Source organism: Rhinolophus sinicus, chromosome 14, assembly GCF_057876585.1.
Source record: "Rhinolophus sinicus isolate RSI-liver-muscle chromosome 14, RSI-T2T, whole genome shotgun sequence".
Taxonomy (NCBI): Eukaryota; Metazoa; Chordata; class Mammalia; order Chiroptera; family Rhinolophidae; genus Rhinolophus; species Rhinolophus sinicus.
Window position 1 is genome coordinate 19,309,160 of NC_142514.1, and position 25,686 is coordinate 19,334,845.

General features: G+C 40.2%; 1 protein-coding gene across 1 annotated transcript; it reads right to left on the reverse strand.

Annotated features, from left to right (window-relative positions):
• Positions 1–955: 955 nt before the first annotated feature.
• Positions 956–25,201, reverse strand: DNAJC8 (DnaJ heat shock protein family (Hsp40) member C8). The gene is made up of 9 exons (XM_088790734.1): positions 25,072–25,201; positions 22,188–22,289; positions 14,324–14,380; positions 10,640–10,706; positions 10,027–10,121; positions 8,413–8,484; positions 4,887–4,978; positions 3,833–3,908; positions 956–1,776 (listed from the first exon to the last, which is right to left on the reverse strand). Exons 1-9 carry the CDS (start codon positions 25,147–25,149, stop codon positions 1,654–1,656), a joined length of 762 nt encoding a protein of 253 aa, XP_088646860.1. The 5' UTR covers positions 25,150–25,201; the 3' UTR covers positions 956–1,653.
• Between the last annotated feature and the right edge of the window lie 485 nt (positions 25,202–25,686).

A 25,686-nucleotide genomic window follows, 5' to 3' on the forward strand; every position in this document is an offset into this window, starting at 1 on the left:
ACGTACCCATGTACCCCAGCAGGGGCCCCCATGGGATTCACCACTTTATTCCTCAACCAGCGTATTTGTTGAATGATTAAGGATATCCACAGCTAATTGCTGGCACAACCTCTTTGAGGGCAAAGACAGGGCCTGGCTGTCACGAGCCTGCAGACAGTTGAAGTGGGACCGCCACATGACCTCTAAGGAAGAGAGGTGGGTGTCACTTTGCCTGGCTAGATGACATAGCTGCAGCTCCTGGCACAGGAGTCTGCATGACCTCGGGACACGCAGCAGCACTCTGCAGGGCGACAAAACAGTTCCCTCTCTCTGCCTTGGTCCAGTTTTAAGGAGAGCCACCCGAAGCCACCCCTGGGCTCTAATTCATCTGTAGTTTGGATACGCTCAGCTGCATTTGGAAGGACAGTAAGACACCCAAGCTTCTGTCCCCTCCCATAAGGAAGCAAATCCAAGTTGCAGGACCTCTCGGCACTACAAGACATTGTGCCTTGGGATTACTGTTCCTCTTTACTCATCTACAAAACACTTAAAAAGTCTAGTTTCAAGTCACCCAGTTTCTCCTATCTTCACATTTTAGGTGTCGTCTTTCTGTTTCTCATCTTATGTCCCTCCCCAGGGCTGATCCTGTCTCTCATGGCCAGCAGGACATTTGAATATATAAAATAAGCTGTGTCCTTTCAAACATCAATTCATTTAAAACTCAAAATAATCAGTATCTTCATTTAACACACAAATCAGATTGGCAACACCGAGCACTGTGGAGCTAGCTACCTTCTATGTACCATGGCTACTGCTCCGTAAAAACGGCCAGAGTAACCAATACTCTCAGTTTGTAGATAAATAAAGTTTAGCAAATACGTGGTAGGGAGCCAGAACTCCAAAGCATTTCAGGGCTGGGCCAAACCAGGCAAGGGACCCACCTTGGAACAATACCTGAAGAAGACAAAATCAAATGTTAGGGTATAAAAATTTATTACACATACAGAATATTACCACTAATGAATGTAGACAGGCTAGGACACAGGGCACTACTGGATGGAGGACGGCTAGCTCTTTGGAAAGAGAATAGGTTTGGGTGGCTCGGAGCTTCATGCCACGCAGACTGGTCAGTCAGATGGAAGAGCACATGCCAAACGCCATGGGAAGTCGGGGCATGGAGCGATTGCTCTGTGCCTTCCCTGTCTGATGTGGGGCTTCAAAGGATGCCACACCCAGAAGCAAGACACTGAAGCAAAGGGGCTTCCGAAGGTGGCCCAGGCTTGTCTCTGAAGTCAAGGCAACACCATTTTAAGCAATATGTTTAATTGGGTGATTTCCACAAACTATACACGAAGTTTCTAACCATCACAAGTCAGTGAAGTACAAAACATTAAGTTACAGGCTGAGGGAAAAGAAGGCAGCACCAATGGTGGCACCTTCCAATCTTGGTTGGCCTGGGGGTAAGGGGTGGGGGAAGGTTTCTTTTTGAACCGAGCCCCTTATTTCAATGTACAAAAGAATTACTCTGATTGATATTAAATTGTATTGAAAACAAAATGGACTAAAAAGCAAATACTACTCTATGTTGGGGTGGAAATGGGAGGAAAGAATGAGTCCTTCAAAGCAGGAGGGGAGACAGCTGGGGGAAGGTTCTGTGGCTGTGACCCCAGGCGGTCACTCGCGCTGCTCCATCTTTACTTTTGGTGGTCTCAGGAAGGTCCGATTTTTCTTTTCTTTTTTCCCCTTTGTGTTTGCTTGGAAGTTTCGCCAGCTGTCTACACGACCATCTCGACTTTCCTAATCACAAAAGAGGTCTGCGGTGAGAAAACCACCATATTTTGCCGTGTATAATGCACACTTTTTTGCCCAAATTTGTGAGGGAAAAATAAGAAAGTGCATTATACATGGGTAGTACTAATTCCGTATCTATATAAATGTTTTTAATTCTTTTATTTATGCTTATGAGTTAAAAGTATTAACTCTAGAAATCAATAATGATATCCATATGCAAAATACCCTGGAATACGATAATTGGTTTTGTTGAACTTATGATGAACTTGCAACGATGAAGAATTCTTGGCCTTCTATGATGCGTAAATATTGTAAATTTGTTACGGGTACATAAAATGTCTTGTACCTTGTATCTCTGTTCTTGTGTTTTGTAATTATTTGTTACATAAAATGTCTTGTACCGTAATATGTTAAAAAATAAATGCTAAAATTCCTTTAAAATACAAAAAACAAGTATCTAAATGTAAACAAATAAAAATTTGAATTAAAAAATTAATACGAGGGGCGGCCGGTTAGCTCAGTTGGTTAGAGCACGGTGCTCTGAACAACAAGGTTGCCGGTTCGATCCCCACATGGGCCACTGTGAGCTACGCCCTCCACAACTAGATTGAAACAACTACTTGACTTGGAGCTGATGGGTCCTGGAAAAACACAAATAAATAAAAGTTAAAAAAAAAAAATTAAGTGGGGGCGGGGGATGAGGGGGAAAAAAAATTAAAACGAAAGTTTTTTTTCCCTGGGAATTTGGGCCAAAAAACGTGGGTGTGCATTATACATGGGAGCACCTTATACATGGCAAAATACGGTAGTTAATGACAGAGAGGGCCGGAAGGTGCTCTGCCATCCCCCTGTAGCCCAGCTCAGCCCTCAGGAATAATCCAAGAGTAGAGCAGAGTAGAGCTTTCCACCCATGTCCATGGGCCCAGGAAAGTATCATACCATCCCTAGAAGGCAGAAGCCAGCCACGGGTGGGAAGAGGAGGACAACATGAGTAATACTCATCACACGGAGGCCACCATTTGCTGGGGACTTCTGGGCTAGACATTTAGCATATGCTATTTCTTTTTTCTTTTTTTTTAGCATATGCTATTTCTAAACCTCACAAAAAGCTGCCTGTGGTGTGTATAATGCCATCAGCATTTCACAAATGACAACACCAAGCTCAGAGAGGTTGAGTCATTTTCTCAAAGCCATACAGCTGGCTGATGGTACAGCCACTCTTTCCACTGCACCTTTCCTTCTGACCAAAATGTGGATGGAGGCTCCAAGCCAGCACAATGCCTAGCCAGCTGTGCTGAGGGGGTCACTAGGATCTCTTCCTCCTTATCAAGGGGCCTATTCATTCTCTCTTTTCATACATGCGGTGGGACAGAAACAAAGGCATCAACTCTGCTTAGCCAATCCCTACTGAGACCTAAATGTTATAGAAGAGAAGACCAAATGTTGCTCAATTCAGACTACTAGTTAAGTACCTGAAGGATGTAACTAGAGTATTAAAAAGAAGTCAAGTTCAAAAGCCGTAAATCTCTCGGCAGATAGGACACTGGGGTCACAAGAAGCTCTGTTTGTTTGTTTCTTTCTTTTGTTTTGGGGGGGGAGTTAAACAATATTTCTTTTATTTATTAGTCATTTGTAATCTCCTGAGCCAGTCTGGTCTGAGATTCACTTTCAGAAATCCCTGAGTTTTCTAAGAGCTGGAAGCAGGGGTGGAGAATGAAGCTCAGTTTCTACTGAGACCTCTAAGTAGGACACGACTCCATGTTCACTTCCTAAATTAAATGTGCAAACCACTCTTCTTGAGCCCACTCGGCAGCTGTGCCTACCACAGTCTCTAAACCACCCACCACTCAGGGGTCCTCACTGCCCTCAACAAGGCTACAGAGCTTACACGTGGCTGAGCCAGGACAGACTCATGCTCCAAAGCTTCCTCTCTTCCCCACATGCCCCGTCCCATTGCCATGTCTGCCCCAGTCAGTCCTGGGAATGCCCTGAGAACCGTGTTTCTATGCTGGGAAGTTTTCTTACGCTGGAATAAGAATCCCTGGCCACCGTGGAAATTTACCTCAAAGTTTTTCTGCCACTCCCTTTCCCGTTTGGCTTTTTCTTGAGCTTCAATCTCTTCTTCCCTTTGTCGCTTCCTAGGGGGAAAACCAGACCATAGTATTTATATGATACTTAAGAGATCGTGTTAACAATATAAGTTAAGGCATGTCCCCACAGAAGCAAGCATATAAAGGAAATCAGTTCCCTACGGTTCTCCAAAGATGACTGTCTAGAAAGGGCTCAAAGTACTTTCAGGAATATCTTATTCTAAAACATGCAGATAAGACTGTGAGCAGGGCTGTGGGGCAAGAGATAAATTCCCCTGTTACACAGACAGACAGATAAGATCATCAAAGCCCGGCCACACTAATGGAAGGTTCTGGGCTCAGCCACTGACAAAGCTACCTCGAGAACCTCTCGGCCAGCGTACTTCAGTAGAATCACTATTCAACAGCAGAGGTTCTAACATGAGAGGAACTCTGCACAAAACCCTATCCCAGAAACTGAAAAATAAAAAAAAATTTTTTTTAATAAAAAATTGGAAAAAAATAATAAAACTTACGGTTAAAAAAAAAAAAAAATAACCCTATCCTAAAATAAGGACATTTCACATAACCTCAACAAGCAAAATTTCATTATTGCTAAACACCAATCAACAACACAAAATACATAAACTAAATTAACCTCCAGATTTCTGATGAGCCAGGGAAACCGTACTTTAGAACGATAAACACTGATTACACTGCACAATGCAACACACTCACCAAAGCTACAGCTACTAGTCACACACAAGGTTTTGGCCTCAGTAACAATGGCCTCAATAACTGCCTATTTTACTCCAGGAAATCAGGAAGAAAACACATAGCACTTGTGATTAGAAACTCCCTAAGGACAGGTCTATTTAGTACTTCCCAAAAGTCAGAATTTTGTACCCTGGTGATTCAAAAGTTTGGCTGTTTCAGAGAACTATTTTAGACAGTCTCTTAAAATACATACTACATAATACCTTTATTGGGAAAATCCTCAAAGAGCAAAGGTAGTTAGATATGGTTTAAATGAATATGCTGATATACCTTTCATGCATCTCTTTGGCTTCTCTCTCCTTCCTTTTAATTTCCAGCTCAGCAAAGAGTTTCATGGTCTGTTTGTATACTGCTTGTTTGAACTATAAAAAAATTAAGAACAAAACTGTTTGTTTCTGTTTGGTTTGTTATTTAGATTCCACATATAAGTGAGGTCACATTGCATCTTTCTCGTACACTCCACTTAGCACAATACCTTCCAGGTCCATCCAGGCCCCCCACAGATGGCAAGAACCTATGGCCAAGCAACATTCTTTTGTATATATGGACCACCTTCTCTTTATCCACTCATCCATCAACAGACACCCAGGCTGTCTTCACATCTTGGCCATTGTAAACAATGCTGCAATGAGCATACGATGCACACGTCTTCTTCGGGTAAATATCCAGAAGTAGGATTACTGGGTCCCTCTTTGTCTCTTGAGACAGTTTTTGTTTTAATGTCTATTTTGTCTGGTATAAGTATTGCTACCACAGCTTTTTTTGTTTGTTTGTTTCCATTTTCATGAAATATCTTTTTCCATCCCTTTGTTTTCTGTCTCTGTGTGTCTTTCAATCTGGAGTTGCTTGTAGGCAGCACATGTAAGGGTTTTATTTTCTTATCCATTCAGCCCTATGTCTTTTTCTATTTATTTATTTTTTGTTTTAAGTGTGTTTTTCCAGGACCCATTAGCTCCAAGTCAAGCAGTTGTTTCAATCTAGTTGTGGAGGGAGCATTAAGTAAATATTTTTCCAGCAACTTGAATCAAGTACTTTTGATGGAGCCCAAGACAAAAGCAGATTAGAACCCAGCAAGGACAAAAGATTCTTCAAAGAGAACCAATTAATGATGCTCTCCTGGGAGATAAGTAACACATCCGCCTATGAGATCTGTCTGCCACTTTCACCATACAGATGATACATAGGAAACTTGCTCTAGTAAAAGGCACCAATAAAGAAAAAGTTCTTCTTACAACTATTTGAAATTTTGGAGGGCCCTTTCCTCCAAAGACCTTCCAAAAATACCTTTGTCTTTCTTCTCACAAATATTTTATAATTACTCTGTGCTAGGCAGCGAACAAAGTGCTTCACTGAGATAGGCAGTTGCTATCAAGCAGACCAGTCCTAGGGGTCTAAGGACTGTGGCAAGGGTGCTGGTTGTCCCCCCAACCTCACCTCATTCTCTGCTCTCCCTCCATCTAAAATCCCTTATCTTGGGGCGGCGGGATGGCTCAGTTGGTTAGAGTGCGAGCTCTGAACAACAGGATTGCTGGTTCAACTCCCATATGGGCCAGTGAGCTGCGCCCTCCACAACTAGATTGAAGACAACGAGCTGCACCTGAGCTACCGGAGGGGCAGCGGGATGGCTCAGCTGGTTAGAGTACGAGCTCTCAATAACAAGATTGCGGGTTCAGTTTCCACATGGGATGGTGGGCTGTGCCCCCTGCAACTAAAGATTGAAAATCGCTACTGGACTTAGAGCTGAACTGCGCCCTCCACAACTAGATTGAAAGACAAAGACTTGGAGCTGATGGGCCCTGGAGAAACACACTGTTACCCAATATTCCCCAATAAAAAATTTTATTTAAAAAAATAATAAAATAAAATCCCTATCTTAAAGCACAGGGCCACCCAACATAAAAGCCTCTGTTTCCTAGGCTTCCTTGTAGCTAGGTGTGGCCATGTAACTTACGCTTCAGCCAATGGGATATTAGAAAAGATAATGTAGCAACTTCCTGGCACGTTCTTAGAAGAAGCAGGCTTATTCCTTCTTGCCCCATTCCTCTATTCTGGACTGTGAGGGTGGGGGCAACGGCCTTGTTGGAAGAGTCACAGGAAGGAGGAGACTGAGTCCTGAGATGACACGTGGTCCAGGGCTGCCCTCCCAACGCCTTCTTCTTCCCAAAGAAAACAAACTGCTAGCTTGTTCAAACCACCATCATTTTGGGTCTCAGTTGTATGCAGCTGAATTTATATTCCAACTGACACACTGACAGAAATAGATAACACATTAGATAGAAAACAGAACTCTATCTTTAAAACTTTTCCCCCAGATATAAAGTATTTAAATATACAAAGAAATACAGGAAATAACCCATCATCCAGATTTCACAGGGCCTGTATCCTAAAATCAGAGACACTGGAGCAAAGACTGACGCGTTAAGAAAAAAGTAAAGGAGTCCCAAAATTTCTCATTTCTTTTCATACTGTTACCCTGTTAGCCATCGCTCAATGAAAGCAATGCTGACAAACCCCAGTCCCTAATAAGGACAAATATTAGAGGAGTAAAAGCATCTTTAATGAATATTTTACTATCTTTAAAAGCTCTAAACTCTCCTGGATGAACAGTTACTGATGATTTTTAATTTTTTATGTTTTTCTGCTTTTTCCAAATTTCCTGTCATTAGCATGTGTGTTCCTTTGTAATCAGACAAAAAAAGACAACTAAAAAGTTAGGATTCTTAACAACTTAGAAGAACCAAGGAGTATGTGTAAAAGGGTCTTCAGAAAAGACTAGAGAAGAAAATTAAAGGGAAGGGAAAATAAAACTGAGAAGAAAAAAAACTAAACCACTGGAACAGAGTAAACCCAAAGCAGGTGGTCAGTAGACAACATGGCCTAACAGTTCACAAGAAATGTTACCACACAGAAGATGGAACCAGTTGCTGTTAGCAAAACCACTGAAGCAAGAGGAGTTACAAGGAAGTTTCCTTAGCAAGACAGCCATAAATCTTCCAAAGAAAGACAGGTATGTGGATAAGTTTCACTGGGACCTAAATTGAGGCAAGACTAAGGTGCCTTTAAATTTTACAGGCTGGGGAGGTAATCCGACCCAAATGTTTAAGTAGAATCTTGGTCTTCATCAATCTCCACTGAACAACCCATTGGATGCCCCATGCTCTCCGTATCTCTGTAAGTTATTACCTGGAGCACACAGAACTCAGGGCCAGTACACAGCCAGTTAAGAGTCATTCATGGTTCCTCCCAAAGCTGCCTGTGCCAGTTGCAACGACCCTTGTACTTACGTGATGTAAGTATCACAGAAATTGATGGATGTGGTTATAAAACTAAATGTCTGTTGCTTCTTTTAAAACTAAGTAGAATGCTTTAGAAAGATTCAATAAACATGAGTCCCTAACAATAACTGCTGTTGAATTAGGTACAAGTGAGACATCTGGGAAAGACTAGAAAAAAAATCATAAATATCTAGGATTTTCCTTTTGGTTTGTTTCACCAATACCTAAGTTTTTAATGTACATCAAAATAAATTATAGAAACTATGGCTAATGTTTCATGTGATTCATAAAATCAAGTCAACTACAAACTCCAATCAGCCGACACACTCAAAGAAAAGGCCAAGTCCTATGTCCAAAAAAAGGTGAATTTTTCAAAAGGGTGAATGAACATACATTTAATAGTTTAAGTTAAAATAAAATGTTCATAGCACATATGCATCTTTGGGCTTCCCTCTCTTTAACCCACCAATCAGTGAGCCCAAGCCCACAAGATGAGGTGGCTTTTCCCATATTTAACTCACCAGCTCTGGGTCATCCTCCTCCACATTGGTAGGTTTGCCTTCCTTCTTTAATTGCTTTTTTCGTTCTTTCACCTAAAAAGAATTTTTTTCATCAAAAAATGAGCACTCATACTTTGAGAACATTGTTAAGCTGCACACATGAAGTGCACTTTTCTATGGGTGTAACAAAAGTCTGCACTGAAAAAGATGAGCCTCTCCCCTCCCCACCAAAACAGCAATGCAATCACGGAAAACTATGCGCCTGGGTTCCTTTTCTAACCTCATGTAAAATCCAATTTACCTGGAAGGATGAAAGGGGGCCGTGAGGGAGCGGTCCCCAACTTATCAAATCCTAGGCCAGATCCAAAGAGCCTTTGATAAATTCAACACATAACCCATTTATCTTTCACAGCTTGTAGTTACGTGTTTATAGCAAAGAAAATACACTTGTCAAGTTTTAGAAGAAGCTACAGAATATTTTAAGTATTGTTTTCCTGGCATTTCTACAACTGCATTCTTGATCATTTTCACTGTGAAACCGCTTTAACCCAATAATTTTCATAAAGTGTTAACTATTTTTATCACTTTGGCAACCACTGAGATCCAAAAAAATTAAATACACCCATTCACACAAGAATGACACTACTCCTTTAAACAATCGTTCAGGGTATTACACCAGCATAAGCCGCGTGGGTTCCAAGCTCTTGAAGGTCCCACTGCCACCTTGTGGTGAGAAAGACCAACGATGGCTCCTTTACACGCAAAACACAGAGGAAGGGTACCTATATCTATCACCAATCATTCCAGGTCAAATTGGCGGGTACTTTTCTGATTTTTACTAGAATGGGCCTACAGGTACCATATCCAACACCTGACCAGCAGGGCATAGCTATGGCCATCTGTCGCCTCTTTTTACTCATTTTCCTCATCTAAATCAGACTCATTATTATTACTGGTTATAAAGTTCTGTTTCAGATATCAAAGCTTTTCAAAGAAAAGGTCACATCCATATTCACTCAGCTCTTATAAATGGCCTCAAGATTCTTGCCCCAGCAAGTAAAAAGTTAAAACAAAGACCTTTCTTACCTCAAGCAAGCCACTTATCATTTGCCACCACTCAGATTTAGGTAATGCAAAAAAAATAATACAGCTCTAACTGAATTTATTTCAATTGAGTCCTTCCCTCTTATTAATACAGATATCTAGCTCCTCTGATTTTTTTTAAAAATTTACTCATATCCCCTTGCCAACCTATCTCAAGCCCATGTTCCAACCCCTTCATGGACAAGCATAAAAATCAAGGGTCAAGTGTCACCATGGCTGTTCCACTTTTCCACGCTCGTGATGGGGTAATATGAATGTAAAGAGAGGACAAGAAAAGCCCTCTCTCCACAACACAGGACTGGTAAGGAAGGAGGTTGGAGCAGTGTCCTGGCCACTCCTCATCCTGAGCTCCAAGGGTGAATTATAGCTTTCGGCACACACTATTCACGACCACCACAGCAGAGTGGTGGAGACCACATAAACAGTCACAGTTACGCCAGGAGGCATTGCTATGTCAACATTTACCCTCCTACAAGGTGCCCACAGCTTGCTAATACTTCCTATAAACACAGCAGCACTATAAATACTTACAGTGTGTTCCACGTATTCTTTTCCTGCCTGAATTACATCCAGGGCCCTCTTCTTTTGTTCCTGATCCAGTAGCAACTTGTAAGCTTTGTCCACAGCTAATGCAAAACATTGAAATTAACTGTTTCTGCAAACACCCTCTGCAAGTCTGAACTATACTCAGGCAGTGTAAATGGACTTGTGTTGTCTAAAAGCATTCCCTACTTTGTTCAATTATTTACTGTTGTTAAACTAATTAAAAACATACAACTATAGCAATGACTTTCCTTGAGAGCCTTGGAGAAAATTAAATATACACTCAAGGCTAAATACACCACATCTAAATTTAATTCAGTGACAATATACTGCCAATTATATTTTATGTTCAAAGAAAAAAAATGATCCTATGCAAAAACAGTCTTTGTTGACACATAAAAGTTTTAACAAAGCAAAGTTAAGGTCTATTTTTTAAACAGCAACATTTTGCTTTGGAATGACAACCGTTCTACTGAAAACCACAGCTTCTTCATGACCAGAAGGCAGAACTATAACATTCTTTTCTTGATCCAGGACAAGGAACAGTTAGTCCCTAACATTGACAATATATTTATTCAGAAGCAGGTAAATTTACAAATACCTTCAAAAGCCTTTTGTGCTCTGTCAGCATCATCTTGATTTTTGTCAGGATGCACCAATATGGATAACTATAATAAGAGAAAAGGTTAGGTTTGTCAATGAAAGGAACATTTACTCTTTGCCTGCACTCCTTACAGCCAAAAGTTCTAAGGTATTATGGCAAAAAAGACTTAGCCAGAAGCATATTTTAAAAATTCATATCATAAAATGCTCAGAAATACTGGTTTTAAACAAAATTCAAGCACCAAAAGGTAAATGCACAACTGGGAAACATTTAGGGTTTTAAGCACAAAGTTGAGAATAAATGTAAGCCTGACATTATGAAGATGTGATGATCTGGGGGAGAGCGGGACACTGAAAAAGTCCTGAGTACCTTATTCTGAGCACTAAGGAAGAGAAAACAGGTATGAGACATAGTCTCTTTCCTAAAAGAAATTCTAATATAAAGCCATGGTTCTCAGTTCGGGCTGTGCTCCAGTCCTATGAAGCTTCTACTTTCCACCCTCAGAACTTCTGAATCAGTCTCTGGCACTCTGTACTTGTTAAACCTCTACTAGACTACGAATCAGATGATAGTAAGAAATTAGTGTTAATTTTGTTAGGTGTGACAGGTAGTTATACAAAAAATATATTTTTATTTGGGGGCGGGAATTCATGCTTAAGTATTTAGGGGTAAAGTACCATAGTGTCTATAATTTACTTTTCAACAATTTAGCCAAAAATATATAGTTAATGAAGTGAACTATTCCATATAGATGGTGAGTATATGGGTGCTCATTGCTCTGTTCTTTTTAAAGTACATATAATTAAACATTTTTTATATTAAAACACGAAAAGCGCCACAGGTGATTCTTTGAGACACCTATAGTTTAGAGCCACTGACCTATTGTCATCAACAGACAGAAACCAACTAGTTGGAACAGAGGGGCAATGTTGGGGGATGATAATAAGTAGGAATCTAATGCTAAATCCTGCATTACTGGAGACAGAATCCTAGGGTCTAATTCCAACTTTAATCACCTACCAGCTGTGAGACCTTGAGCAATTCACTTAACCTATCTCCGCCTCAGCTTCCTCCTCTGTAAGGTGGACAATACTGGATACCTACATCTCACTGGGTTGTTTTAAGGATGAGATGAAATAACGCATGTAAAGAGCTTAGCATAGTGCCTAACACACACTGACAATAGTTAGCAGACAGAGAGGACGTACTACATGCCAAGACCTATTCTAAGTGCTCGATGTGCATTACTCCATTTAAATTCTTCTAACAACCCCACAAGGTAGACACGATTATTACGTGCATTTCACAATTGAGGTACCGTATTTTGCCGTGTATAATATACACTTTTTATGCTCAATTTGTGAGGGAAAAATAATAAGGATGCACGTTATACAGGGGTAGTAGTAATTCCATATCTATATAAATGTTTTTAATTCTTTTATTTATGCTTATGAGTTAAAAGTGTAACTCTAGAAATCAATAATGATATCCGTATGCAAAATAATACCCTGGAAAACAATAATCGGTTTCGTTGAACTTATGAAGAACTTGTAATGAGAACTTGCAACGAGTTCTTGCCCTTCTATGATGCATAAATATCATAAATTTGTTACCAGTACATAAAATTTCTTATACCTAGTATCTGTTCTTGTGTTTTGTAATTACGTTACATAAAATTTCTTGTACCATAGTATGTTAAAAACTAAATGCTAAAATTCCTTTATAATGCAAAAAACAAGTACCTGATTGTAAACAAAATCTGAATTAAAAAATTAAAACAAAAGGTTGTTTTCCCTGAAAGTTTGGGCCAAAAACATGGGTGCGCATTATACATGGGAGCGCATTTTACACGGGAGCACATTATACACAGAAAAATACGGTAACAGGCACAGAAAGGCTGAAAGTAATTTGCCCAAGTTCAAACTGCTTGTAAGAGGTACATCCAAGACTAAACTCAAGTCATTCAGCTCCAGGTCATATTAACTATTAGGTCATATTAACGACTAAATAAGAACTCTTATTGAGTTCTTTGCATAGCTCCATAAAAAGTTGTTTTGACTATGGATTTCACTGCTTGATTATTAAACTGGGAAAGACTGCTAATACATTGAATTACATTAGGAAACCTGAGATTCTAACAAAAGGAAAGAAAAGCTGAATTCAAGTGCAGAGTAGAACTCAGAAAGAAAAAAACTATGAAGTTATATAATGGGAAATGATTGAGTAGGCAAAGATAAAAAACATCTTGGCTTAAGTGCAGATCATACAATGATTATGAGTCAGCAATGTGGGGGCAATTACTGTACAGAAGAAGTAAGCTTAACATTGGATATTAACAAGTACGCCATGCAGGAGCTGAGAACAATATTCAGCACTGGTCAAGCCCTTTTAAATATGTATTACAATACATAAGAGATACTAAAAAGTTGGAGAAAGTACAAAAAAAGACATGAAATATACAGAAAATCCAATTTGTAAGGACAGGTTACAGAGAGTATGATTATTCACCTCACAGAAGGAAAGGCTGGGGGGTTACTCGGCTGTCAAAACTGGAAGGGTCTTTAAAAGGCTACTATATGGGGGTGGCCTGTTAGCTCAGTTGGTTAGAGTGTGGTGCTAATAACACCAAGGTTGCCAGTTTGATCCCCACATGGGCCACTGTGAGCTGCGCCCTCCTTAAAATAAATAAATAAATAAATAAATAAATAAATAAATAAATAAATAAATAAAGGGCTACTCTAAAACTTTGTAGCTCGAGTTACTAAACATTAGAATGAAAAAGAATCAGAGGTTGTAGATCTCCTTTCCTGGAGAATTTCCAGAAAGTACTCCTCATATTAAACCAATTATCTCTTGGATATTCATTTAAGTTTACAAAAGATAAAATTATTGAAGAATGGGGTCTTAAAAATAAAATAAAGTAACTGTTACAAATCATTTAACATGTTCTCTCCTGGAAACCAGGGGATTTAATAAGTATAACTCCATGAAAGCTCTACTATTTACCTTGTATTTCTCCCTCTTTAAGAGCTGGAGAGATTCTATTTGGATATAAAATTCATTCTACTCAGAGGTAAGCTATGGTAATTAAATTATTTAATATTTTATGTCACTATGAGGGTTTTATCTAAGAGTTATAGCCTTACATTTAAAGAAAAAAACAAAAAAGTTTATATTTTGGCACAAAAATCATAATAGCAAGTCCTAAGAGAATCACCATGTGCTTGCATTTTCAAAAGATTCCAACTTCGGGGCGGACGGGTGGGTCAGTTGGTTAGAGCCCGAGCTCTGGGCAACGGGACTGCCGGTTCCATTTTCACACGGGCCAGCAAGCTGCACCCTCCGCAACTAGAATGAAGACAATGAGCTGCCGCTCAGCTCCTGGGTGGCCAGATGACTCAGTTGGTCGGAGCACAAGCTCTCAGCCACAAAGTTGCCGGTTCGACTCACACAAGGGATGGTGGGCTGCACCCCCTGCAACTAACAACGGCAATTGGAACTGGAGCTGAGCTGCGCCCTCCACAACTAAGATTGAAAGGACAACAACTTGATTTGGAAAAAAAGTCCTGGAAGTACACACTGTTCCCCAATAAAGTCCTGTTCCCCTTCCCCAATAAAATCTTAAAAAAAAAAAAAAAAAAAGATTCCAACTTTATCCATTACAAGGAAATAGTACCATACCTGCCGAAACCTCTTTTTTATTTCTTCATCTGTCACTTCAGGATCTATCTGAAGAACCTGAAAAAATCAAAATCAAAACTAAAAGACATTAAAAGAATTTATAAATTTAAGAGGTACCCAATAATTATACATATTATAATCAACACCTAAAATAGCCCTCATTATTCTAGTACAGTGCCTGGCACACAGTTCTAAAAAACGCTCAAGAAATATAAAGGAGCAAATCAATAATAAAATAATAGCTATACTATTTTAGGGTTCTCAATTAATACAGTAGTTACTTTCAGTCCATCAGAAAAACAATAATTTACCTCATACCCAGAGACACGTTTCCAGACCAAGAGGAAATGTTGCATTTCTCCTTCAGTCATTAAGAAAAGTGCCCACTCCCTAACCTTTTCTTATCTTTGCAAATGTGGAGAAAGCAAAGAACACTATAGGGAAAAAATTAGGCTGGCTATTTGATTTTCACCTCAATCCAGAAATGCCCACTTGGCTCTACTTTACATGGACCAATGGTTCTCAGCCCAGAGTGAACACCAGAATCAATGCCTGGAAACCTAATCAATGCCTGGGGCATTCTGATTCCAAATGGCAGAGACATCTGTATTTTTTTGAGCAATGCTGTCTTAAAAAAATAAATTTAATCATTCTTCTCCAAGCCTGGGTGTCCCGGTGTTGACATTCCTCATCAAAGATTCTAACCCCATCACCACAAACACGTACATTCATTCAAATATTTATATAGTAGCTACTACCTGCTGAACACACTGCTATTTACTGAAAATAAATAGGAAAATAAATATTTTTTAATTACCATATAATAAGTACTTTTTTAGGAAGGGAAAGTTCTAAGATATATAATTAAAGCAGATGATTTCACAGTGTAGGACTCAACATAGCACCTATTATATTTACTTGGTATTCAGGCCAGAGGAAAGGGCAGAGAAGAGGTTGAGAAGGGTTTGTGAAAAATTCAGAAATAGTGACGGAACGAGAACTGACTCTGGGTGCTGAACACATAATGAAATATATAGATGACGTATTATAGAATTGTATATTTGAAGCCTTTGTAATTTTATTAACTATTGTCACCTCAATAAATTTTAATTTTAAAAAGTGTTACAAAAACCCTAAAAAAAAAAAAAAGAAAAGAAACTCAGAAGAGCAAGGCCCCACCTCAGTGCGACTACATCCAAAATCATCACTTTAATAAGCTCCCCAAGTGCTCTGAATCACATTAAAAGTTTGAGGGGCCAGCCTGCTGGCTCAGGTGGTTGGAGAGCCGTGCTCCTAATGCCGAGGTCACCGGTTCAATTCCCACATGGGCCAGTGAGCTGTGCCCTCTACAGATAAGATTGTGAACAACGGTTCTCCCTGGAACTGGGCTACCATGAGCGGGCGGAGGTTGGCGTGGTGGCATGGCTGTCGTGGGCTGCCGCGGGCTGCTGTGTGTTGCCATGAGCAGCCGGTGGCCAGCATGAGTGGCCGGCAGCTGGTGAGAGCTGCCGTGAGCTCCTGTGAGTGGCCAACAGACGACCGCCGACCGACTGCCTCAGCCGGGGGAGCGCAAGGCTCATAATACCGGTGTGGGCCAGGGAGCTGTGTCCTACACAACTAGACTGAGAAACAACAGCTTGAACATGAGAAACAACAGTTTGAACTGGAGTGGGGGGGGGGGCAAAGAAAGGGGGAGAGGGGAATAAAAAGTTTGAGAAGCACTGATAAGAAATGATGATGGAGGTTAGAAATAAGTGCCTTCAGTTAGAAGAACTGAGGATCAGTTATTCAGGGGTGCAAAGAGAAAAAAATGAAAATGAATGTTGAAATGAAAAATACATACCAGAGAAATTAAAACTGAAAAGTAATCTGCCAAGTTTAGTCAGGTGCTTAGAGGGTCTTAGAAAAACCTGGCAACATGGTAATGTCAAGATTTATGCAAGCTTTCAAAACATTCAAACAGCCCACCTATAGCAACAGAGTTAGGGGTTGGCAATGAAGCTGAATCACCATTGCATTTAATACACTTTAAGGTTATAACAAGAGCATACCCATTCTTAAATGCTAGGCATACAAATGGGGGTGAGAAAAACTTTAAACCAAAGAATTTTCAAGTCAGTGTGCCCCCTCATACCTTCCCAAGGGATAAAGGAATTGGGGAAAAAGTCACTCAAGAGGAAGAATGCAGCTATAGAAGATTTACAGATCAAGGGAGATAACTGTACATACACAAATATTCAGAGGAGAACCTTACCTTACCTTGATTCTGGGGAAAAGGGATATATTAGAGCAAACCAAAGTCCAACACACCGCAGGTGTCCAAAATGAATGAGAAAAGATGGAAAACTTCCACTTTCACATACACACACACAAAATCCTCAAATAAAGCTAGCCTAGAACTAATGATGCTAAACATAATTCATAAACCTTGACTGGGTTTCAAGTTAAAAAAAATAAAATAGCTGTAATTGAGATTTTGGGGGGACAACTGGGGCCATTTGCACATGGACCCTACGCTGGATGACGTTATTGAATTAATGTTGTTTTGCCTAGATGTGGTAATGGTGTTGTGCTTACGTAGAAATGTGTCTTTGTTTTCAGGAGATGCATGCTAACGTATTTAGACATCACAATGTCTGCAGTTTACTTTCAGGTGATTTGGCAAAAAGTGTATGTATACATACATAAATACACACACACGTTATTTTTCCAAGAGTTATATCACATGTGCACTGAACACTGGCAACAAATATTTACTGAGTGCCTTCAAAGCTAATCCAACTCCTTTTCTATCTTTAAGAGTTGGAGATGGCCATGAAACACAGTGAAACAGTGAAGACAATGGGTGTATACCTGTAGCCCAAACCTCCTTGAAGCCAGCTTTATACACTGAGTACCAACTTTTAGGGCATCTAGGATTGTTAGATACTGTGCTCACTATTGTTTTCATGATATTTAAGGTCCAGCAGGGAAGGAATGAAAAAGTAACAAGTAATTACAAAAATGATTAATGCCATTGTACCAATATGGCTCTAAGGAAGCCCATAGGATGTTCAGATTCTTGAAAGGTTTTTCCAAAACTGCTACTGTGCCTCAGGCTTTGGGGATACTGCAATGGAAAACCCACAGCCTTGGAACACACAGAGTTAATTAGTCATTACACAGCAGCAAAAATTTATGTAAGTTCCCAAACTCAAATAAACTATAATAGTCTCCTTTGGGATCTTCTGCTTAAACGAGGAATCCAGTCTTACGTCACACCTGAATTCTCTGACATGCTAATAATGTACGAGTTCCAGAGTCCTGTGAGATAACTACCTCTTTTCCAAGGTACTGAACAAGATAAACAACAAATAAAAGTCTGTGGTACTTCCTGCTGAGGCCGTAAAGTCAAACCAAAAGAAGGAACACGAAAAGGGCAGGACAGGGCAGGGGCACAGGTTCATCTACACTTATGGAAGGAAGAGGGGGAGGGCCCCTAACCTAGAATCATCATAGAATGTGTAAGAAAGATGATCGTGTAACGGCTGAAGGTTAGAAATGTGTCCAAACAGACAGCTGTAGAAATGGCAGGCAGGAAAAAAAAAAAGCTCCCTGGAAATGGATTCCGGTAATAAGAGCCCTCAGATTCCCAGTCTAATTTCTCCCTTTTCTACCTGCCACTCAGTAAGGTGGTGTATAGAAAGACTATTCACATTGCAACCTATAGCTGAGATGACAGCATGACTTCTCCTTACTAGAAAAAGTCCCCTGTAGAAAAATTCAACTCACTTGGATGTCTCAACAGTTGTTCCATGAAAAACAGGAGTCACTGATTTCCTAAATTGCTTAGGAATACCTAATTCTGACTTAGAGTCAAAAGCAACTTTATAAGATGATACCCACCCTTTAAAGTGGCCAGCACATTTGTATGAAATAGACGAGACAAAAGCTCTAATGGACAGTCACAGAGTCCTGCCCACTCAGACACAATCTCACACCTTCCTGAGTGTGCCAATCTTACCATATCTTTACACATCAAATACTTCCTATCATCAAGACAGGAGCTATGTGGCAGTGAGTCCACTTCCAGAACCACAGTAATTGCTAGGGCCTAGTCTTCATACTGGTCCCAACTATCTGTCACTTCTCATCAATCAGATCTCCACAGAAACACTACCTTAAATAAATGGCTAAGTTATATGATTACTTAGCCCCTTTTTATGCTCAATTTATTTAAAACTATGGCTAAAAAAATAGAAACATATCACCAAATTCTTTATTACCGCTCAAACAAGTTATCTCCCCCTATGTCTTCCCCAAAATCACATCAAGAGTACTCTTTAAGCTTTTCATCTTCCCCTTCTCTTTCTGAGCAATGCAATCCAAATACATTAAATGGAGCCAGGCAAAGTGGACATCTACTCTGGGTGGGGAGTGAAGATGGCCCAGAGCAGAGTATCACAGCCGATCTGGAATGAAGAGAAGACGGTGACCACTGGGAGTGGTGGCCAGTCACACAGTGCTGGAGCCCAAACTGGGTGAGAAGAGCATCCACGTGGAAGGGTAGCCCAACGTGGAGTGCCAAAAGTGGGTTAAGGAGGGCATCCTGGCATAGAGTGTTCGACAGGCAACCTGGCATAGGTGTTAGAACCTAAGCAGGGTGAGACTGTCAACATGGGAGGGTAGCCCAGTGCAGGGTGTGAGAGCCCAAGAGGAATAAGGAAGGCATCTGCATTGGAAGCACAGCCCAACATGGGGTGTTTGAGACCAAGCAGGGGAAGGAGAGTGTCCATAAGGACCAGGGTACAGGGTACAGGAGCCCAAGCAAGGCCATCTCCACAAAAGAGTGGCCTAGCACGGGGTATGGAAGCTTTTGCATAGTAAGGTGGGTGCCCATGCAGGTGGGCATCCAATGTAAGAGGGCAGCCCAATGCAAGGTGTCGGAGCCCTAGCAGGGTACAGAGAGTATTTGTGTGAAGTAGAGCTGGCAGAGAGTTGAAAGCTGAGCTAAGCGAAGAGGGCCTCCATGCAGGTGGGTGTGGAATCAAAGCCCAAGTTAGATGAAGAGAGTGTTCACAGAGAAAGGCAGCCTGACACAGGGTATCAAAACCAGAGCAGGGTAGGAAGGACGCCTGATTGGTGGGGAGGATGCTGGAGCCCAAGCGGAAAGAAAAAAGCCCCCAGGGGGTGGAGGGCAGACACAAGGAATCAGAGCCAGATGAGGAGCACACCCACATAGAACAGTGACCTGGCAGGGGAGTTTTGAGCTCAGGTGTGGAGAGAAGGGTTTTTACACTGAGGCAGCCTGGTGTTGGTGTCAGAGTAAAGTGGGGGTGAGGGCATTCACATGAGGAGAGGAATGACAATGGGAAATCAGTTGCATATAGGAGGCTCAATTAAGTAAATTTCTTGGGGCGACCGGCGGGCTCAGTGGTTGGAGCACAGTGCTCATAACACCAATGTTGCCGGTTCGATTCCTACATGGGCCAGTGAGCTGTGCCCTCCACAACTAGATTGAAAACAATGACTTGACTTGGAGCTGATGGGTCCTGGAAAAACACACTGTTCCCCAATATTCCCCAAAAAAGTAAAAAAAAGTAAATTTCTCACTAGAGAAGGGAGCAATGAACATGGGAAGAAAAAAAAAAAAAAACTAGAATAAACCCTGTGGTGTTAAAATTGGATGTAAATATGTGTGTGTATGTACACACACAGACACAGAGTCTCCAGCCCCCACCACCCCTTAGCTCTATCTACCAACAGAATCTGGGAGGAGTGACATCGCAATAGCAATGAGTACACCTAGTACCCAAATATTGATTTTAAATACCATTCTTCACTAAAAGGAACCAGAGCTCCTCAGTGAAATAATTGACTCCAGGCTGGGTCAGGTAAAGTACCAGAGGCCCAAGTAATCAAAGAATGATGAAGACATATCAAAAAGATAGGAGCTGTGTTGAAAGGTAAGCTACTGGCCAAATTTGGGACAATTTGAGCATCAAAATAAATGATATCTAAATATAACCCACTGAATAAATTAGGAAACCCCAATTCCATACTGACAAATGAATGAATAAATTGAACCTTTGATAAAGACAGGATATTACAGTCTTAAAGTACCTCCCCATAAAATACTTAACTAATTACAAAAGGGAAAAAAAGTAACTTCATGAACAGGCTAGCAGGCACCTCATTAAATGATCAAGTTAACATCATTAGTAATGGAATAAATCAAAATCATGTACCACTTTATAGATTGCAAAGAGAAGAATGCAGTATCACTTCTGTGATATTCCTGCCAACATTGCATAAAACAATTCTAACATGAAGACTCATCAGATAAACACAAGTTGAGAGATATGCTACAAAATAACTGGCCTATAATCTTCAAAAATGTCAAGATCATGAAAGACAAGGAAAGAGTGAGGAACTAACTGTTTCAGATTAAAGAAGACTAAAGAGACATGACAACTAAATGTAACAGGAGATTCTGGATTGTATCCTTTTGTTATATAGGTTATTATTGAAACAAGCAAATTTGAATGGGATCTGAGGATTAGCAACAATGTATCAATGTTTATTTCCTGATTTTGATGGTTATATGGTAGTTCAGTAGGAGAATAATATTTGTAGGAAAAACACAAAGTATTTCAGGGTGATGGGGCATCATATTGACAACTTGGTCTCATATAGTTCAAGAAAGTCTTCTAGTATACTTGCAATCTTTCTGCAAATCTGAGATTATTTTAAAATGAAAAAAATTCTTGAAAAATTATTCTTCAAAAAACAATGAATCTTGAAAATATTATGCTAAGTAAAATAAGCCAGATATAAAAGAATAAATATTATATGATTCCACTTATATGAGCTACCTAGAACAGGCAAATTCGTAATAGACAGAAAGCAGAACAGAGATTACCAGGGGCTAAGGGAATGGGGAGTTGTTATTTAACGGGTATGGAGTTTCTATTTGGAATGATGAATAAGTACTGGACATGCATAGTGGTGATGGTTGGACAATATTGTGAATGTTCTTAATGTCACCGAACTCTACACCTACAACTGGATAAAATGGTTAACTATATGTTATGTATATTTTACCACAATAAAAACAGGTTTTTCTACAAGTGCTCAGTAAGTGTTATTTTTATAAGATGTAACAAAATTTATTTCAAATTACTTATAATTGTGAACAATTAGAAGCTAGTTTAAATATCCTACAATAAAGGAATTGTTTGAATAATAATTATAGAGGCTTTAAAAAATGTAAAAAATATTTTATGCAAAAATGCAGCATTTAAAATAGCATGAAGTATATGATCCTTCTTATTTTTAAATAAAACTTAAATAAAACAGTTTGAGTGTAAACAGTTAAGAGTGGTTATTTCTCATAGGTCAGATTATACATGATTATCCTTGCTTTCTTTACATTCCAAATTTTAATAAGAAATATGATTTACTTTTATAATCAGGAAAAGTTTAAAGTTATAAAACTAAGAAAGCACAAAAAGTATATTTGCTTGTCTATAATTTTGTGATCATTTTTTGGTTGCTGGTTTCTTCACTTTTTTTTATTGTGATGAAACAGAAAAGATTTAACAAGTAAATTGAACATAAGATACTAAGTTTATCAAGGCCAGCTATCTCTTCACATCTGAAAATAAAGCTGCATATATTTAGGTTGCTAAAAGATGGAGAATATTTGATAGGGCAAATACCATCTCACTTTCCATAACATACTGCCTCTCCAGCTCTGCTCACAATAAGACCACCCAAGTTCAATTTCAGCTACAATACAAATTAGGTGTGTGTTCTGATGTAAGTCTGCTGTAACCATACAAAGCTCCCTATCACGAAGCCACAGCAACATCACACTGCTCACCTCAAATGGGTTCAAATTGAAGTAGGAGGAACCAGGACGGGTCAGTCTTTCAATTTGATTTTTGGACGTAAGAACTGAATCTCTCTTCTCTATTTGTTTTACCTGAAATAAAAGGGATAAAAACTTTATTAGTAAAGCTCAAAAATAAATTCTGGGGGCCAGCCCGGTGGCTCAGGCGGTTAGAGCTCCATGTTCCTTACTCCAAAGGCTGCCGGTTCGATTCCCACATGGGCCAGTGGGCTCTCAACCACAAGGTTGTCAGTTCAACTCGAGTCCTGCAAAGGGATGGTGGGCTGCCCCCCTGCAACTAAGATTGAACACGGCACCTTGAGCTGAGCAGCCGCTGAGCTCCCGGATGGCTCAGTTGGTTGGAGCACATCCTTTCAACCACAAGGTTGCTGGTTCAACTCCCACAAGGGATGGTGGGCTGCGCCCCCTGCAACTAGCAACGGCAACTGGACCTGGAGCTGAGCTGTGCCCTCCACAACTAAGACTGAAAGGACAACAACTTGAAGCTAAACGGCACCCTCCACAACCCAGATTGAAAGGACAACTTGACTTGGAAAAAAGTCCTGGACGTACACACTGTTCCCCAATAAAGTCCTGTTCCCCTTCCCCAATAAAATCTTTTAAAAAATAAAAATAAAAATAAATAAATTCTGAATTGTCATCTTAACAAATTACTCACTGACATGCTCAGCAATGTCAGTGTGCCTGTGTGCAAGCTATTTTGCTAACCACTTTGAGGAATAATTACAACAGCTACCATTTACTGAATTTTAATAATGTAAAGACTTTACACATATTTATTCCTCTCGACAAGCCAACATAGTAAATACTACTATTATCCCCATTTCACAGGTAAGAAAACTGAGACTTAGAGAGGTTAATTGACTTGTTCCCAATTACCCAACTTGTACACCAGAATTTTAACCCAAACAGTTTGATTCCAGTGCAGGCATGAAGAGCATTCAAAAATAAATAAGTCACAGCCACCACTTTCAAAGAACTTCCACTCTAATGATGGAAGATGTACTTGTGTGTGTTCATACTTAATTTACTTTTTTTAAAGAAAAAAAATACAGTTACACTGAAATATATATTAAAAGCAACATTAACAAAGTACATGGGAGAGAGCAAATAACTCTGCCTAACTCTAAGAGAAAAATTCCTGACCTGAAGACAATGCTAAGGAGAACAGGCACCAGATAGGTAGTCCCAGGAAAACATTCCTGGTGCCACTGTCAGAGTTAGAATGCTAGTTGGAATGAATGTCTGGTATGTTATTTAACATCCTTATCCTTCCGGCCAAATGAGTTTGGGAAGAATTTCAGTAACATAAAAAGTCATTCCTTCTCAGCATCTTCCCCCTTCACTCTTTTATAAATGGCATGCCACTCCCTGCCCCACCCCTACACTTTCTATCTTCTTTCCCAGACTTATTTTTCCTCATAACACTTAAATCACTACTTGACATTATATTGTACATCTTTTTATTGTACAATATAATACAGCAAGCTCTATGAAATAAAGATGGGATTTTTCTCTCTGTTGTTCATTACTATATCTCCAGTACCTAAACAGAACACTAGTAGATGCCAGGTGCTCAATAAACATTGGTTGAAGGGTCCTCTTTTAGGGACTTTCAACCAATTCAAACAAACCAGGATTCCTTTTAATTTTTTTTTTTTTTTTTTTTTTTTAACTTAGAGTTGGTGAGTAAATCAAGTTCCACTATACTTGCTGAGTAGTCATTAGAGGTCAAACTTTGGTACCAGTGCATCAACACTTTCAAGTGAATTAGGTATTTCAAAAGGACAGACTATAAAGGATGTGCTAATTTCCATTTTTAAGTTTAATGCTTTGGAGGGACTACTATGTAACAAGCACTGTTACAAACACCAGAGATAAAAGATGACCATGATGTAGTGCTTCACTTTGAGTAGCTCACAGCCTGGCAGGGAACAACTCCATTCCTCAAATCCATGCCAACTTAAAGAGCTCCATCTTCAGCCTTAAGACTTAGATGCTTCTGCTTATGAAACCCTTTCTTATACATTAACTCCATTAACCCTCATAAAAACTCGTTTTAATATTAACTCTCGTTTTACAGACGTGGAAACTGAAGATCTGCAACATCAATGCCTTGAAAGAATTCAATCACGGTCAAGTTAACTGCCTTACACCAATCCAATGTGGGGTCACCTGACTCCAAATGGCATGCTTTCCTTTCATTTATTCATTTATTAATGTATTCAACAAATATTTACTGAGTAACCACTATGTAATAGGCGCTGGAAATGCGATCGTTAAACGAAGCTCAGACCAAACTTACTCCCTTCCTAACACGATATACCAAGCTGTTCCTGCTCTAAGACCCAGAACAAATTATTTCACCTACCTAAACCTCAGGTTTGTCATCTGTGAGATGGAGATAATGCCTACCTGGCATGATGCATAGTGCCTGGCATTCGTGAATGGCAGAAATAACCACTAATACAACTCATTACAGAGAACTAAATAGAAAGTACTTCCGTGTAGAAAACGGGGGCCAAGACAGTTAAGTGGCCCCCAGGAAGGCCAGCCTCTGTTAGCCCCCCACTCATCGGACTTGGGGAACTCTCCGCGCACCCAGGTACTTCGTTAGCCACAGTCGTCGTCTACCCGCAGACGTCGGACCCGGACCCTTTTTTCGTTGCCCAGGGGATCCCCCAGGAGCTATCAGGGAGACACACACACACACACCCAGCCCCCCGCGGTCCCAAAGGCCAGACTGGAGGAGCCGCCCAACGGTCCAGGCCAGGTGGACCACTGCCTTCGCCCGCCGGGAGAACAGGCCCAGACGGGGTCGCCCCGGTGCCACTACTCCTCACTCGTGGTTCACCTCACTGTAGAAGGTCATAAATGCCTCTTCTGTACTGCCTCCGCCACCCGAAGCCCCACTCTCTCCTGGAGCCGCCATTTCCCCGGCCCAGCCACCATGTGACACCCCTGCGCAGGCGCTGTCTCACAAGATTCTTACAGGCCCGCCTCTCTAGCCCCGCCCCCTTCCTTGTGACCCTTAAAGGGCTCCCTGCCCAGCCAGGTACGTCTAATCTAAGCACTCTTTTTAAAATTGAGGTGAAGTACACATGACATATAATTAACTATTATAAAGTGAACAATTCAGTGGCCTTTAGTACATTCACAGTGTTGTGCCACCACCATCTCTATCTAGTTCCAAAACACTTTCATTAATCCAAAAGGATACCTTGCACCAATTAAGCAGTTCTTCACACCCTCTCCCCTTACTTCTCAACCCCTAACAACCAATCTGTGTTCTGCCTCTATGGATACACCTATTCTGGACATTTCATATAAATGCAATCATACAATATGTGACCTTTTGTGTCTGCCTTCTTTCACTTAGCATAATATTTTCAAGGTTCATTTAAGGTATTGCATGTATCATGACTTTGTTACTTTTTATGAGTGAATAATAGTCCACTGTTCTGTATGT